This window comes from Aedes aegypti, chromosome 2, assembly GCF_002204515.2.
Source record: "Aedes aegypti strain LVP_AGWG chromosome 2, AaegL5.0 Primary Assembly, whole genome shotgun sequence".
Lineage (NCBI taxonomy): Eukaryota > Metazoa > Arthropoda > Insecta > Diptera > Culicidae > Aedes > Aedes aegypti.
In genome coordinates this window covers 194,572,196-194,590,947 of record NC_035108.1, presented here as the reverse complement: position 1 = coordinate 194,590,947, position 18,752 = coordinate 194,572,196, and the positions used below count along the sequence as shown (strand labels likewise).

General features: G+C 36.0%; 1 protein-coding gene across 8 annotated transcripts in view; it reads right to left on the bottom strand.

The window, feature by feature from the left end:
- LOC5574542 (type 1 phosphatidylinositol 4,5-bisphosphate 4-phosphatase) overlaps positions 1 to 18,752 on the bottom strand; it is a 44,656-nt gene that overhangs the window by 10,737 nt on the left and 15,167 nt on the right. For all 8 annotated transcript variants that reach the window (XR_002500236.1, XR_002500237.1, XM_021843569.1 and 5 more), the window contains one exon: positions 13,891 to 14,066. Coding sequence is in view for 6 of the 8 variants with exons in the window: in XM_021843569.1 (XP_021699261.1) it covers positions 13,891 to 14,066 (176 nt within the window). In the remaining 2 variants the exon portion in view is untranslated. The remainder of the gene's footprint in view (positions 1 to 13,890; positions 14,067 to 18,752) is intronic.

The following is an 18,752-nucleotide window of genomic DNA, read 5'->3' as shown; positions in this document are numbered from 1 at the left end:
GTACATTATTGGAAAGGTAATTGTATTAGCTTTGCTTGAAATTATTGATTCTAGCGGCTTATTTTTTGAAGATACATAATACATAGTAAACAGACCATGTTATACTAGTACTAAATTGTGATTCTTGGTTCAACGTATTTTCTAGCAAAGTGTTCCACTTGTAATGGTGCATAAAGATGACTATGCAGTAAAAAAATAATCTGGTATATTTAGGCAATGTATTTTTATGTTCAAAACTTCGTTAGTTATGCTTAAATCTAGGTGGCTCATTTTGCCCCGCCCTTTGATCTTGAAAATAATATATTGTTTTTCAATAATTTTGTTTACGAACAAATCTAATTTCGCTCACGAACTGATCATTATGATCAGAAGAAGTTTCAATGGATTGGTAAAAAATACCAGAATTATAAATATAATAGTGTTACAGGCTTAATTAAGAACTGCCAAAATTATAAGCTTTTCATGACGAAGGACAAATTTGTACATTTTTGTAAATATATTGAGTGTTCAAACGAATATTCTTACGGTTTTTTATTGTGGTGGCTATTTGAGGGGGCTGTTTGGGCACGTCAGGAGTTAATCATCAATGTTAACTTCCTTTTCCCGATCAGCCTAGATAGCCGCGTTGTGTCGGTAGCGGTTGTTTCAATTGGCTAAGAATTAACACTACGGACTGCCTGCTCCGGTGGTAAAAGTCCACCTAACAGGTGACCCCTAATTCATGTGGCTTTAAGCTTACCGTGCCTAAGAATGAATGGTTAGGGGGGTCTAAATAAAACCTAACCGCAAACGGAGCCTGTGGAGTACCAGGGCGCCCTCTACCGTATTGTGCCCTTCCTGTGCTACCCGGAGCAATGGTGCAGGTGACCTTGTGTTTCTCCGAGATAATCGGCTGCCCTTCTTCAGTCTCAAGCCTGAGGCTAGATAAGGGTGGGATTATTAATACGTTGTAACTTAGTTTAAATTTTCACCTCTATGGTTTCGCATTATGCGTATTACACAGTGTGTTCTGTGCTTTTCGCCTTTAACGACTTTTAAGAGATACCGATATGGTTTTTTCGCTGCTGGTCTTTTTCGTTCTGAGATTGCGAAAAGCTTAATCCTGCCTAGTTTGGGTAGTGGCTACGGTTAGGATAGATTTGTTAGACCAATCTTCAGCATAAAATATCAGCAATGATCAATCTTTGTAGACTCATGCAAATGCTACAGCTCAAATGGCGCTTGTTCAAAAACCTTACTTTTGTGAACTTTTATCTAGGTAACGTTGTGGACCTAGTTTTTGCTACTTTCAGAAACATTAAATGGCAAACTCGCGTGCCATACCTCGTGCATGCGTGCTCGTAAATAGCGCTATCGTTGCTACACTCATTTCTGAGTTAACAACCAGAGATGTATGTGCTGTCACAATTGATATTTCTGTTGGTGACCTCAATAGGAAATACGTCTTTTGTTATGAGGTGTATTTACCACTGTTTTCGTTCACTGCCTATGAAAAGGCTTTTTACTCCTTGTGGACAGTGATGCTGATACTCATCACATCATCTGGAGCAGTTCAGCTATCAATTTGAGAAGCTCCCCTCTGATAAAATGCTTAAGTAGTTCAAATCTTGGATTACTTATTTTGGGGAATCGCCCAACCTTCATGGTATCTGCTAGAGAAGAAGTGTTAGACATGATGCTCTGCTCGAACAGAATCAGTCACAAGTTGACGAATTAGCATGTATCAGATGATGAATCATTATCTGATCGTCACTGGGAATTGGTTGTGACCAAATTCCATGGATTCTCTCCATCCATTGGAAATCCTAGTATTTCGGATGTTTTTACTTCCGGTGAGTTGGGACACAATTGTCCTTGCTTCGAGTGATCTCATAATTGCTTGTCACTTTGCTTATAAGTAAATTTTCTACACAACTCCCTTCACAGGAGAAGTGGACGTCTAGCTGTTTGTAAAGTATGTCAGATAGTCAGGCTGCTATAAAAGCTCTTGCTTCGGCCAACTCAAGGTCGAAGCTTGTTATCGCATGTCGAACTCAAATTGAGGAACTGAATTCAGTCAACTCTGTAAACCTTGTATGAGTACCTGGTCATTCTTCCATCGCTGGAAATGAATTGGCTGATGAGCTAGCTCGCGATGGAGCATCGCATGACTTCATTGGCCCTGCAGGGTGTCGACTCAATTTTGAAAATAAAGTTCCCTGACTTTCCCTGACCTTCCAGTCAATTTCCAGAAACATTCCAGACCATGCTGATTTTTTGTTTTGGAATGTTTCATATCGTATGAATAAATTGAGCAAAAGCTTTTACTTTACTTAAATACACCTGTCAGATAATTTTCTTGAGCGTTTATTCAAAATGATATTAAAAAATTAACACTTGTGTATTTACCTTTCAAACTTGATAATTCGTATGAATAAAGCTGAAAAAGCTGAGTACAACTTCAGAAAATACTGTCATCTATTGACCATACCCATTTTAAACGTGCAAGCGCAAAATATGCATTTAAAGTTGTAAAAAGGGTGTACTCGGATACTGAGCTATCTCATATATGATTCCACAAGTTTCTGGCATAAACGACTATTACATTCTACCTGAATGTTGACTATTTCTGTTTCCAGGTAAAATTCCAGCCATTACCAAAGAACTTTCTTAGAGAATCGTTTCAAGGAATTCAACAGATATTTCTCAGAAATTACTGTTTTTAATTCTCAATCGTATTTTTTTTTTTCAAGTATTCCTTCAATACTTCTTCAGGAACTTTTCTAATATTTCTCTCAGAAACTCCTTAACTCTTCAAATATAGGAGGATTTTTGATGAGCACATGGGGCAAGATGGACCTTATCCTTTGAAAATATACATATTTCATCAAAAATGTTTACATTGTATGCAACCTGTATTCTTTATAAACTTTTTGCCGGTATAAAAGTTTATGTTTTGCTTCAATTGTCCATTAAAAGTTGGCTTAAACTTTTTCTCAGCTTCAGGTCGGACTCGATTATCCGGAGTATCGATTTTTTTTTTTTTGCACTCCGGATAATCGAATCTTCCGGATAATCGAATCACTAAGAAAAAAATGTAAATCTTTTTCTTTAAAAAGAACTTAAATATTATCTTTTTTCGTTATTTTATTTATATGATACGGTGGCGTAGTCAGAAATTATTTCTAGGAACAGTAGGGGCCTTTACAAGAAAACAAAAATTTTGACCAGCATACACAAAAAATCACTTTTTCAACCCCCTTTTTTTTCTTACATGAACGTATGCAAACTGCAAAACCATTCATATTGTATATTGCAATACCAAATTATCTCAGATTTATTTCATTTTCATTTTCATTTTGCAGCGTTTGGTGGGGCAATGAGAGCGCAAGTCAGTCCAAAGCCGGGGGATAGGATAGGTAATGGCCGTAATAGTCTATGCGGACCACTTGAACACCATCGGAAAGGATAAGAAGGGTTGGGGTAGGGTATAGGGAATTGGAGAAGCCTTGACACAGTAATGCGATTAATGCTGCAAAATGTAAATGTGCTGAAAGCAATTTAATTTGAGTTTTGAAGTTTGATTTGACTTATTAAAATTCCAAATAGATCGGCCATTGTACAAGTAAGAAATAATATGCTGATCGCTTTCTAGAAATTTTATAAACAACAAAATAGTAACAATATGAGAGTGATGCTAAGGGCTGCTGATGACACGATGCGACGCTTTAGGAGATTTTGATACTGATTGAACATTACTATAAAGAGCGCAATTCAACTGATGGTGATAACTTTACAAACTTTATCTGTTTTTGCACTGATTGACGATGCTGATTTATATAAAAATATTTGATATTATTAGTTCATTTATTTGAGTGATCTATGAGTTAATAATGGAAAAATTTTACATACCCTTGATGATGATACTTCCCTGACCAGAAATATTCTATTTTGAGCATCCTTTTCGAAGCTATTCTATTCAGGTATCCATGTACTGCTTTCAATCCTGAAATTATTCTTATTGTGCATGCTCATGCATTATATTAGTGATGCTCATAATCATGCAACAGACAAGAAGGAGAGAAAAAGAGAATACAGGAACAGTGATTAGTAATGAGTTAATTATGTAGTTTTGTTAGAATTATAAACAAATAAACAGTAGTAATGAATAGCTTACAAAATGACTTTGCAGCATAGCTGAGCCTTTCGGATCGTAAGACCGATGTATAAACATAATTTGTTTCGAAATTGTCCGCGTGGTCTTCTAGTGCCCCTATTAGATAAGAATCATTCATAGACATACATACCGAATGCTCGCCATGACCCTATGACCAACATTTGTATATGTATAGCCTTAGCTGATGTGGCTTTTCTAATAGGCAGTTCTTTCACTCATTGATTGTCTTCAAAACCTTGTCAAGTATAGAAAATTGATTTTATTTCATTTATTACTATATTGAAGCTACATTGTACTTATTAAGTATTAGGTATTATTTTATGTTTTTATCACTATTGATATTATCAAGGCCAAAATTCCCAGTGAGTGAAGAATTTTATAGTACTAGAACACCATAGAAGATCGCTAAACATTACCTAATCATGGAACGGCTTTTTGCTCTATTATTTTAGGTAGATGCTATTGATCTCCCCGCAACCCGGTGCACGCGCCCTGTTGGTTTTCGAAAACCTCGTAGAAGATTACAAACCGTCAATGGCATTCCCAATTACTACCCCACATTGCACATTCAAGGGTCTGATTGTGCTCCTAACCCACCCTCAGTTCGTAATCTTCTCGCCAGTTTGAAATTATATTTTCCCGAAGTGAAAGTAATTTTGATGAGTGATAGCCTAGTGCAGCCCAACTGCATAGTACAGTAGTTTAACCAGAATTTTTAGGTCAGAAGATAAAATCTAAATTTTGTAATAAAAAGGTTGCCATTGCTTTGAAATTCACCCAACATCTAATCAAAACTACTAACAACAGCGATCAATTATCAAAATTCATCGCTCCCTGGAAAATATACTCCCAAGCCCAGGGAATACCAAATTATCTCAGATTTATGCATAAAAACTGGAAAACAAGGACATCAAAAAACAAATTCCGAATAATCGAGTCTAAAATTCCGGATAATCGAATCCCGGATAATCGAGTCACCGGATAATCGAGTCTCCGGATAATCCCCAAGTAACCATACAGCTGTATATAGTTGCATCAATATCACTTTATATGCTTCTATAAAATATGGCATATAAAGTCATACTGCATTACATGTCTCATTATTGCAGTATTAAAGTGGAAAAGGGCGCTATTAAAGTGTGAATGCGGCTACATTTCCTAGCTCTATGTTGGCAATTGCTAAAGTATAGTTACTGTCTGTATCGTATAGAAGCTTTAGCCAAAGTGTACTTAATGCAAGAAAGAAAGGAGCAAAAATAGAAACACAAAAATATTTTCGTTCGTTGGATGTTGCTTTTTCTGGTATGATTCATATGTGTATTTTGTTTACTTCCTTTCGCCGGGATTTGAACCCAAATTAATTGTGTGATGTTTACAATCGGGTTAATTCTACGAGTGGCGTGAGGTGACAATTGTCGGTGTCGTATAGCGAGGTGACAATTCTCGACTCGAGTGAAGTGACTCGCCGTGCAAATCAAATGGATAGTCACTTCACTCGAGTCGACAATTGTCACCTCGCTATACGAGACCGACAATTGTCACCTCACGCCAGTCGTAGAATTAACCCAAATGACTCGCCGCGCCTATCCTCCGGACCATGAATGCTGCATGTCTTGGCTGGGAAAATTGTGCAACTTCAAGCAGCTCCCTTTCGTTACCAGTGATAAATATTGTCGATTTCACTCCAAGATGGACCGTCCCAAGTGTGTAAGCTGCTTCAAAGTGTGTAAGCAGCTCAGGATTACGTCGAATCATGATGGTGTTTGAAGTACACTTATTCCTTGTGGTTCAAGAAACAAGTGTACCGAATACGTTTTAATGATCCGATGCAAGCGTGAACCCTTATCACACTTTTTTTGCACTCTACGAATTTTGTGATAGTCCAATTTGGGGTGAAATGCGCAATAAGTAAGTGGACACGACTGTTGCACTTCCGCAAGTTTACCACGGCTGTCGCTTTTTTGCTGTTGAGATTTTGTTTTGTTTTCATTGTGTAAGGGCTAAATCTTCACGTTTTATGTATCGTTTTAGCATCTCGGCACATTGAATCATCGATAGCCGTGTGGTGTACGCACGGGCCTATCAATCGTAAGGTTTTTGGTTCAATTCCAGGTTGTTGCTTATTTTTTGTTTTCAAATTCTGGTTCCTCGTAAGACAAATCTACGAATTTCAACAAGATTTCTTGTGGCGAATTTTCATTAGGAATATTTAAGTATTTTTATAGTCTATTTTCCTGAGTGAGGGAAAAATTCACAATAAATAGAGCAATGAAATCTTGCCATTTTTGTTGCGATGAAGCATTGAGTAAGATGATGCAATGAAGCATTGAATGGTGACCGTATATCACCCATTAATGCACATTTCATTGCTACAATAGAACAATGCTACATTGCATTCATAAAATGGAATTAAAGCATTACTGCACGCATATTGCAGAATAAAAGCAATGATGCATTGCACTCGTTGAATTAAAGTTAAAATACGGTAATACCTTAATGCTTGTGGTTACTTGGGTCGAATCCGACCTGTATTGTGATTAAAGAAGAGCCTTTTCACATAAAAGAACGATTGTCAGTCATTAAGAATATTGTATTCACTAAATTTCATGAAAGTGTTTATTGTCCCGATACCTTTCCAACCCAATTTTCTATCTCTTTTTTTCTGTCATTTGATGTGATTATCATCACTATAAAAGAATGCAACACGTCGTACTTATATAAAACTTGAAAACTAGCCGAGGATAAACAAAAATTATTTCCTTTTTATGGGCTTAAAATACGCATTCGCTCAATGTGTTCATTATGATTTTTTTCAGTAATCGCAGTTTTTTTTTTGTTTTTTTGCAAAATGTATTAATGTTTTTCATAGAATACTTCCAATAACTTTTCAAAATAATTCGTTACAGGTTATTTATTTCAGCTAATATTTGAGTATTCCGATATGATTTTTTTCTCGAATTCATCAATGGAATGCATTTTGATATTGAATAACTCGCTAATAATACGTTTTCTGATGTTCCCCTTGAATTTGTCGAGCCTCTAGCAATGCTCTGAGGAACTGTTTCAAGAATTTTCAATGAGTATCTCCAAGTAATCTCACAAACTGCCAATGGATTATCGAGCAGATTTCTTCAACCCAAATTCCAGTAAATTCAGCTTCCAAGCATTTTATGGATTCCCAAAGAAATTTTCCAAATTTAAGGATACTTTTTTCGACTACAATCTAAGAAAAGCAAACTGGACATACTTGTAAATAAGCTCCTGATAAAAATCCTGAAATAACGCTTGAACTCTAAATCACGCAATTTTCAGAAATTTCAAAATGGAAAAATATCAGTATAAGAGCACTTTGCGGTATAATCTTAATATATATTGTTTTTAGAAACAACCTGATTAAAATTCTGGAATTTTCGTGCTCTTGAAAATGAGAACCTTCATTTTTTTTCTCTATTTATCGTTTTACCAGTTTTACTAGGATATTTCGAGCAAACTTGTAATGTTTGACATGATTCGATGGAGTGAACTTCATTTTTCCTCAAGTTTTCGAGCAAAGTAAGCGGAACTAGGCAATGAGTTGATTTAGGAAAGTTTAGAACTAAATATCTTTGGCACAATCTACGCCAACTTTGAAGGGCATTGTTGATGCTTTTCATTCAAGAAAATTTTGAATTCTGAGGATAAAGTAATAATGGACTTTAATTTCACTATGCATAAGCATAAGAGCATTTTCTCAATGGTGTACTACTATTTTGAAAGAGTGATTACCAATTTTTTCCATTAATCGTATTAAATGTAAACATCATGATTATTATTGCTGAGTTGTCCTAATAAGTAACTTTGCAGGCAATCAATTTGTTTGATGTTGTAGTATTTATATTTTTCCCTGACCTCTAGTGAAATTCCCTGACTTTCCCTGACTTTCCAGGTCTACAATTGAATTCCCTGACATTCCCTGACTTTCCAGGTTTTTCCAGGTAGTCGACACCCTGCCCTGAGCCGGCTATTCCAATTTCGAAATGCTGGGTGAAGCTTCAGATTAATTCTAGGGCGGCAACTCAGCACAAGCAATATTGGAATAGTTTGGAGTCGTGTCGTCAAACAAAATTGTACATAACTGAGCCATCTCCAAGGGTGGCGAAGTATTTAACAAATCTGTCAAAGCAGAATTGCAGTCTTTTGGTCAGAGCGTTGACAGGCCACTGCCTGACTCCGATTATGGAACTTCGTATCACCTGATATGCAACTGTCTAGTTTTTGCGCAAATGCGATTCCATTTATTAAGTGAAACTGAATTCAGAAGGACTTTCTGTTATTCTTACTCCGCTGTGGTAATGAGCTATAGGCTCTCTTTACGCTCATGCGTTTTGTAGTGCCCTTTTTAGGGCGCTGTTCGAACCCATAGTGGTATGGTGCTACATGCTTTCAATTCGCTTATGCGATCTTCCCTCTTCAAGGGACCCCACTCCTATTTCCTCCCATCTTTCCCTTCCCTTTCCTCTCCCATCGGGTTAGATGATGAAATAGGCTCAAATATGGCGATGGCACAAATCTCCCAAATGGCGGGGAACGTGCCTTTGGAGCCGGCCTTCTGATACCTGATATCTGATAGTCGTGAAGAGTACATTATTGGAAAGGTAATTGTATTAGCTTTGCTTGAAATTATTGATTCTAGCGGATTATTTTTTAAAGATACATAATACATAGTCAGGCAGACCATGTTATACTAGTACTAAATTGTGATTCTTGGTTCAACGTATTTTCTAGCAAAGTGTTCCACTTGTAATGGTGCATAAAGATGACTATGCAGTAAAAAAAATAATCTGGTATATTTAGGCAATGTATTTTTATGTTCAAAACTTCGTTAGTTATGCTTAAATCTAGGTGGCTCATTTTACCCCGCCCTTTCATCTTGAAAATAATATATTGTTTTTCAATAATTTTGTTTACGAACAAATCTAATTTCGCTCACGAACTGTTCATTATGATCAGAAGAAGTTTCAATGGATTGGTAAAAATTACCAGAATTATAAATATAATAGTCTTACAGGCTTAATTAAGAACTGCCAAAATTATAAGCTTTTCATGACGAAGGACAAATTTGTACATTTTTGTAAATATATTGAGTGTTCAAACGAATATTCTTACGGTTTTTATTGTGGTGGCTATTTGAGGCATCCTTTAGCAGATCATAATGACACTAGACATTAAAACACTGTTTTTGAGGTCAAAACCGGGGTGGCTCATATTGCCCCGTATGTTCATATTGCCCCCATTGCCCCTATATGTTTTTTTAGTTTGACTACTACCAAAACTAAGCGTTATCGTTGATTTTTTTTTTGCTGAACTCAAAACAAAAATATAAATAGAAGAAGTTTTCGAAAAACTTTGTTTCTATTTTCACTTTTCCCATTCACTTCTTCTTCTTTCTGGCACTACGTCCCAACTGGGACAAAGCCTGCTTCTCAGATTAGTGTTCTTATGAGCACTTCCACAGTTATTAACTGAGAGCTTTCTTTGCCGATTGACCATTTTTACATGAGTATATCGTGTGGCAGTGAATATTGAAGAGTAAAGTTACCTTAGGCTTCTATTACAGTCACCTACAAGATTCACTTTTCGATGGCAAATGCAATGCTTCACAACGCCTACTTTCTACTTGTAAATTTTGCGAAAATGAAGCTGGAATTAGATTATTTATACCGCTGTTACAAAAGAGGTATTTCTTATTATGGCAATGTAAAAACCATATTAAAATAAGATTGACGCCACTTATTTCTACTCAGTGAATCTACTAGTCATTTTCCTAAGAGTTTCTAAGTATTCCCTACGTCGTATATGATAACGATGTATCTAGCTAGCTAATAGTAAGAGTGGCTACGTATCATTCTGGTTAGCAAAAGGCAAACTGAACGTCACCAATAGTATTAATGTCCACTTCGAATAGATTAATTATTTGAAATGGGCATCAATTCTATCAATGACGCAGAATGTCCGTTGGATCACATCCGAGATATTAGTGCGTCTATGCCGTATGAATTATGACGCGGCTTTAAGCAAAAAATGCCAAAATGTGATACCACCACTACAGGTTACGCCTTTGGTTTCCATCATATGGGCTAATGGATTATGCCCTCCCATCGCGGCAAGGTCGCATAACCAAGGGGAGGGAAGTATGTTTTAGCTGTTATTATATCTGGCCATTTTTGAAGATTTGTTCGAAGTTTGCAAATGAAAGATTTCCTATGAAGTAAAATGAATTAAATCTTACAAAAATACAATGACTATACCAAAATATATTGAAATAAAAATTTTAAATATGAATCTTTATAACAATAACAGGGCTGGTAGCAGTCAGACAGCAAACTAATAGTGTCTTTAGTGACCAAAATGATGAAAATAGTGACCAACCATAGGTTTCTAAAAATAAAGAGATATACTTCTCATTTAATACGGGGTCACTGATTCTGAATCAAATTTCAAAAATCTTACAACTTGTTGATAAATCGGTCAATTTTAGCACTACATGTTGTTAATTACGGAATAAACCACGTTAAACGCCTAAAGGTAGGCAATTTAATTTGAAATTGGAAACCCGCGTTTAAAAAGAACAGTTTATTCTTCAAAAATGAATTTTAGTCCACATTGCAAATTGAAAACTAGGTCCACAGAACAAATCTGCAATGTAAGTAACAGTTGTTTTAAATGATGTCTTTTTACGGCCCTGGCAATAGTCGATTGTTTGGAGAAGAACCCTTTAACAATTCTTCAAAAAATTTCATCAAAAAAATGTTTTTTCCATGAAATCGCATATTTGTTGCTGCATAAAAAGGTTGATTTGACGTTAGGGAATAACCACTAATATCGCTATTGATTAATTATTATCGTTCAACAATGTTCAAGCATTCATTATAGAAACGTGTTTTTTGCTTAGAAATACTTCATCAAAGTCGTGTAAAAAACAGTGTCGAGGGTTAATCAATGGAAAATGTATTATTTATTTGTGGGAATACGTAATGTAATTTCTGAAATGATTTCTCGGAAAATTAGCACTCGCTTTTAAAGTCCTGGACAAGTTTCTGACAAAATATTTTGATTATAAAATCTTTTAATTTTGGGTTGTTACAGTCGACTCTCCATAACTCGATATCCAAGGGACCATCGAAATATATAATATTCGAGTTATAGAATATACCGAAACAAAAAATCACAAAATCTAAGGAACAAGTTTCTGTATTTCCAATACATATATGATCACTTCTGTAGGAAAGCAATATTATTTTGTTGATAGTATTTTACAAAACTATTATCAAAAACGTTTTCGGAAATGGTCGAATAATAACGTTATTTTCAATGAAAAACTATGTTTTATGTTTTCTTTCTTTTCAATATTCATTACAACTTGCAAGTATTTATTCACCTCCTCACAAGAATTGGACCACGTTTTCCCAAATAAGAAAGCTTTTAAAATAGCTATCGAGTCATGGAGAGAAATTTACCTCTCACGTGACATCGACTAGTGGAGATATCGAGTTATAGATATATCGACTTATGGAGAGCACGGTGTATGGAAATTTGAAGGGAACGAAAAATCCATTGAGTTATAGAGTATATCGAGTTATAGAATAACGAGTTGTGGATAGTCGACTGTATTTCTAACCGTCTATGGTTTATTCTCCGAAGGAGTTTTGATAATTTTCTTTCAGAATGCAGGTTCAGGATTCCTTCTATAGTCGTAAATTTCTGCAGAAAGTTCACTGGTAATTTATTCAGCAGGTCTGCCAGATGTTGATTCTGGTTTCTCCGAAAATTTTCTTAGAAAATTTATACATTTTCCGTTGTAAATCTCTACTGAATATACACCTAAATTCTTCCAGAAAGTTAGCCGGGAGTCTCTATTTTTCGTGAGTTAAGAATCTTGGCATTTTGATTACTGCCGTGAATCGCAAGTCAGTCCCATCTGTAAAAAGTGGGCATTGAGAAAATGGGCTGTGAAGTTTTCAAACTCGTTATCGATACGATTCAAAAAATTCCAGAGGATTGGAACATGTTCAATCTTAATAAAACTTTCACAACTTACTTTTCACTACGATATCTTTACGAGAAAAATATAAAAATGATCAAAACAAGTTACATTTTTGTATTCCACGGTGTGAAAGTCTGTAGTGGGACTGATATGCGATTACTTTTCATTATGGGACAATTTGACTTGCTGTTTTTTTTCTTAGTTTTCCCGAACAAATCGTATTACTTTATTAGTGTAGCTGAAAGAGCAGCAAGAGATGTTGAAAACTTAACTCAACTCAATTTTGACGAAAATGCAGATGGGACTGACTTGCGATTTACGGCAGTATAGTTGCCTATAATAACAAATATCTATTTATTTCGGTTTAGGGTCGATGTACCAATAGCCGCATAGCTAAGAACAAAAATTCGTATAAAATCGAAAAATAACGCTAGCGTCAATATTTATACGTCATCTGATAGCTTATTATCTTGGTTTTGTGGGAAAAATATGAAAACTACGAAAACTCAAATGTTTATGTTTATTATCGCGTGTGCCACTATAGGAATACATGTGCCTATAGTAGCACTATTTCTAATTTCAGTTCCTATAGTAGCACTAGCATCACGGCGTTGGCAAAATACTTATCAAAACCGTATTTTTACAAAACTTTTATATTTTTCCTACAAAGTGTGGATCAAAAGCTTTTGTTTGATGTAAAAAAGTTCTGAATTCTTCAATTATTTCGTATAATAGAAAATAGTTTCTCTCAGTAGTGCTACTATAGGAACTATAGGTTTACTATAGGCGCAAGGGAGCTCAAATTTTAAGGAAAACTAATTATTTCGACCATTTTTTAAACAAAATCAAGCTGTAAATCATTGGTACTTAGATAAATAGCTCCTAACCTTCATGTCACAAAATGATTACCTTAAAATAAAAACACTGAATCAATATTTTGATACTGCCTTGAAGGGGATTACCTTACTTAAAACTAGGCCTTACTTAAAAAAATATGCCAATTCAATATTTTCGTTCTAAATTTCTGCTCGAAATAGTAGAAAAAGGAAAAGTGGAAATTTCTTCAAAGAAGAGACTGCAAAGTGACTGGCTTCAAAAAAAAAGTGACCAAGTCAATAAAATGTGACTCACTACCAGCCCTGATATCGTAGCGGTTCGAAATCAGATCCAGGGATTTCCCAAGCTTACATGCTTGCAGCACATTCAAATACAAATTCTAAAATTCAAACAACTCTCAGTTTAATTTATAACTGTGAAAGGGTTCGTAGCGCACTAAGCTGTGAGGCAGGTTTTGACCAAGTCTAAGACGTAACCCCAGAAAGAAGAAAACATGGGAACGTGGGACGGATTGTACATTTGTCCTACTACTCCGATCAGATTCGTTGAAGCAAGAAACACTTTTATGGGTTGATTACTGAAATTTACTTTCACAATCGTTAATGCACACAAGCAAATGATATCTTCTGGTTTTTGCGATTCGTGCAGACAAGTGCAAAATGGATAGCAGTCGGTCAACACTGATATACGACCGAAGAAGCCGAAGGTGAGTTTGTGCAAACAAACGTTGCTGGTTCCGTTGATATGCCCCAAACTGAAGCGCAGACGAGTAAAATAGTCGCAAAATAAGGAATACAATGTTACGCGTATCACTATAGATAATCGTCCCGTAAATTCAAAATAAAATAAAAACAAATGATGAAGGAATCCTTACCGTAGCCTCATGGCACTGTGAACACTTAACGACGTGTTGCTCCTTTTTCCATGAAATATCTATCAAGGCCTGACAGACACGACACGTTACAATGACACTGCTCTGTTGTTCCTGCTGGTATGGCGGTGGAACCTCATCCGGTCCAATGGAGGAAGCCGTGACGATCGCTTGTGATGCTGAAGGTTGAAATAAAAATAGAAATATAATTTGAATCATTCTATACATTGATGGATAAGGGCTTAATCAATTATTAATTGAATAAATAGTCAATTGTTATACTATGAGTATGACTTATGATCAAACATTACATTTGAATACATAATAAATTACAGTTGTCACACTTATAAGTCACATTTTTTTCTGTATGTAATTTAAATGGAAATGATTCCTAATAGTAGGTGACCCTTAACAGTGTCAGATATCCCTTCATGTAGGGCTTACTTCATCTATGCGGTGTCCATGTAGGATTGTCTTGGCGGTAAATTTCTCAATGATAAGACTTGAAAACAGGTGTGATTTTTACTACGTCTACTTTCTATACAATGTTGCAAAATGAGGGGATTAAAATCATAGGTTGGTGCATAGAATGCATACACATTTCCCTCCGCCTTATACCCTTTTCTCCCCAGAACCACCTTACGGTATTACTTCGAGGAGGGACCAGTGCATATAGCACACGTACCTGAAGTCTCCTAGGCAAACTGCTTTTCCTAGCCGACTTAAATATTGTTACAGGGGACCAATACCACGCCGAAGATTCGATAACTGGCTATAACAAGCGTGGCCTGATAGAAACTGCGTCAGGTAGAAGTTCACTTCCCCATGATTTCTTTTAGGGTAGGTGTACCAGTTTTGGCCACCCTAAGGAAAAATATTGTTTATACATAAATCAAACGACCTTTGGTTACTGTCAATGCATCAAACAAAAGCTATCAATCCATGCTCAGCAGGAAAAATATAAAAACTAATCAGAAACTTTGTTTTTGTATTAAAAATGGTGGTGGCGAATACTGGACCACTTGCACCAGTATTCGCCACGATTTTAATTTCGGTTCCTGAATTCGCCACCTACGTTGATTTCTTATGGAGGGTGGCGAAACAGGAACAGGTGGCGAAAAATATGTGCAAAGAAGCAAACATTTTAAGGAAAATGATTTTTTTCTATTATTTTTTGAGAAAATTTTGCGGTTTCCAAGAATGTTTCCGTATCATCTTAAAGCAATTTAGCGAACACTAAACAACTGGCAACCATGTATGTCGTAAAACGGTATATAATCTGGGGTGGCGAATAACTGGTACATGGCGAATACCGGTACACCTTCCCTATATCAATCTGTCGCATATGGCATTAGCCGATCTTATTCATCTACCTTTGGTGGAGTTACCCAATTCTTGCTATCAACATCTAAGCGTTGTCTCTCTACATGCGTTGCGGACTGCTCTAATACCATTTTGGTTAAAGATGTTCTTCCTTGATGATGATCCCGATTGGCGTCATCCCGGTTACGATGCACACGGCGTCTTTAGAAACCATTTGGTATGCGCTTGCTACACTTATGCACATGATCTTATATGTGCTTTCCAACCGCTATAGGTTTATGCTCTTCCCAAACGCTTTTAACCAGATTGGTTCTCCTTACTTAAGTATGGAAAGCGTCACCCAGGAGCTTACGTTTGCTAACAATTACAGCAGAACTGTTTGGAAATCATCCTCCAAAGCATCGTTATAACCGTAGATGCCTTTTTACAACCATATTACACGTGGCTAGCGAAGCTGAGCTTGTCATCGATCATTACCTCAAGATAAAGGAACTCTATGATGCAATAACCTACCGAGATAAGCGGCCTTTGTACAGACTTGCGATTGTTGAGTTGAATCTTTCCAATAAAATTAGCTTTTTGGAAACTTGAAGGCCCAAACTACATGTTTGTCGACTTACTGTTGGGTCACTTTCATTCGTTGACAGCTCAGTCGAGATGGTGTGATTAATTCTAGCCGTACCGGTTCCGCTTTCGTTCCGTTACCATTGCGTTTTAGCCTTTATACAACTACACTGCACTGGTTTTGCCAATAATTCTTGCTGCCATCAGAGAACATTCAGCTACTTAAGGGTCCGCTATTTTACATACAATTGATCGATTCTATTATTGAACGTAATCTCTCTATGGATTGAGATTGCGGTGAAAGTTTTGCTGAGACTATACATCCAAACACAGATAATCAAACAAGTGACTCAAACTCAAACACCGGCAATGAGCAAGGAATCTTGTTTAATGAAATCACAGTTGCATTTGGAAACATACATTTGTACATAAACTACCGCCCGACTAGCAGGCAAAACAAAATAAGGAAACTACTTTATATAAGTATATACAAGTAGCAACTGTTATGCGATAATGGGCGATGACACATTTCTCGCACATGAACCTCTAAGGGCGAAAATACAATTGGTTTTCTTTTATTTTTTCTGGCTATAGTGCACATCAAATAAAGAAATGTAATGTTACTATCAGTGTTGTGAGAAACTCAAATTCTAATAATTTCCGATTGAGATTTTCCACAAGAAAGTTGTCAATCACGCAAGTCAGCTGTCGAAAAATTATGGACGAATTGGCTCACTGCAACCTGGTGCACGCGCCCTGTTGGGTCTCTTAACCCTCTAATACCCAAATTTTTATTTTCGGACTAAATATCATTTTTAGTTATCTAAAATCGTTCTAAACACGTTTTGGGCAATGATTTATTTTTATTTGCAAATCTATGAATTTTGGTTTTTACAAAAAATTTCAAAGTGTACCCCGTCTAAAGGCGGGGTTGGGTAATAGAGGGTTAACTTAATGACTCACAATATAGACCTGACTCCCTTAATACGGTTAGACAAATTTTAAATAACAATAACTACCCAAAAGCATTAGTTGAAAAGACAATTAAAGAGAGAACTCAAGATATGTACAACTCATTGCATAAAGTAGAAGTAACTCTAGAATACAAGTTCTTGTCAACACCTTATGTACCTGGACTGGGAGAAAAAATAGCTAAATATTTAAGACAATGTAACATTACACTTGCTTTTAAACCTATAGATTTCATTTTCATTTTCATTTTGCAGCGTTTGGTGGGGCAATGAGAGCGCAAGTCAGTCCAAAGCCGGGGGAAGGGATAGGTAATGGCCGTAATAGTCTATGCGGACTACTTGAACACCATCGGAAATGATAGGAAGGGTTGGGGTAGGGTATAGGAAATTGGAGAAGACTTGACACAGTAATGCGATTAATGCTGCAAAATGTAAATGTGCTGAGAGCAATTTAATTTGAGTTTTGGAGTTTGCTTTGATTTATTAAAATTCCAAACCATTGTACAAGTAAGAAAGAATTAGCTGATCGCTCTATAGAAATTTATAACAATATGAGAGTGATGCTAAGAACTGCTGATGGCACGATGCGACGCTTTAGAAGCTTTTGCTAATGATTGAACATTACTAAAAAGAACGCAATTCAATCGATGGTGACAACTTTACAAACTTTATCTGTTTTTATCATGTACAGATATAAAATTATAATTCAATTCACTGATTGGCGGTGCTGATTTATATAAAAATATTTGATATTATTAAAATGAAATGTGTTACTTACTCATGATGTTTATACTTCCCTGACCAGAATTATTCTGTTTTGAGCACCCTTTTCGAAGATATTCTATCCAGTTATCCATTGACTGCTTACAATTCTGAAATTATTCTTATTGTGCATGCTCATGCATTATATTAGTAATGATCATAATCATGCAACAGATAAGAAGGTGAGAAAGAGAGAATATAGGAACAGTGATAAGTAATGAGTAATTATGTAGTTTTGTTAGAATAATAAACAATTAAACAGCAGTAATGAATAGCTTAAAAAATGACATTACAGCATAGCTGAGCCTTTCGGATCATAAGACCGATGTATAAAAATAGTTTGTTTCGAAATTGTCCGCGTGGTCTTCTAGTGCCCCTATTAGATAAGAATCAATCATAGACATACATACCGAATGCTCGTCATGACCCTATGACCAACATTTGTATATGTATAGCCTTAGCTGATGTGGCTTTTCTAATAGGTAGTTCTTTCACTCATTGATTGTCTTCAAAACCTTGTCAAGTATAGAAGATTGATTTTATTTTGTTTATTACTACAGTATTAGGTATTATTTTATGTTTTTATCACTATGGATGTTATCAAGGCCAGAATTCCCAGTGAGTGAAGAATAGTACTAGAACACCATAGAAGATCGCCCAACATTACCTAATCATGGAACGGCTTTTTGCTCTATTATTTTAGGTAGATGCTATTGATCTCCCTTTGCTCCTATCCGCAACCCGGTGCACGCGCCCTGTTGGTTTTCGAAAACCTCGTAGAAGATTACAAACCGTCAATGGCATTCCCAATTACTACCCCACATTGCACATTCAAGGGTCTGATTGTGCTCCTAACCCTCCCTCAGTCTGTAATCTTCTCGCCAGTTTGAAGTTATATTTTCCCGAAGTGAAAGTAATTTTGATGAGTGATAGCCGTACTATGCAGTAGTTTAACCAGAATCTTTAGGTCAGAAGACAAAATCTAAATTTTGTAATAAAAAGGTTGCCATTGCTTTAAAATTTACCAACATCTAATCAAAGCTACTAACAACAGCGATCAATTATCAAAACTCATCGCTCCCTGGAAAATATAATCCCAAGCCCAGGGCTTTTAAACCTATAGATAAGCATAAAAACCATGTATTTACCAAACTGAAATACAAAATTGATAAACAAAAACGAACAAATGTAGTATATGAAATCCCTTGTGGAGTGTGCGGAAACAAAATATATATTGATCAAACA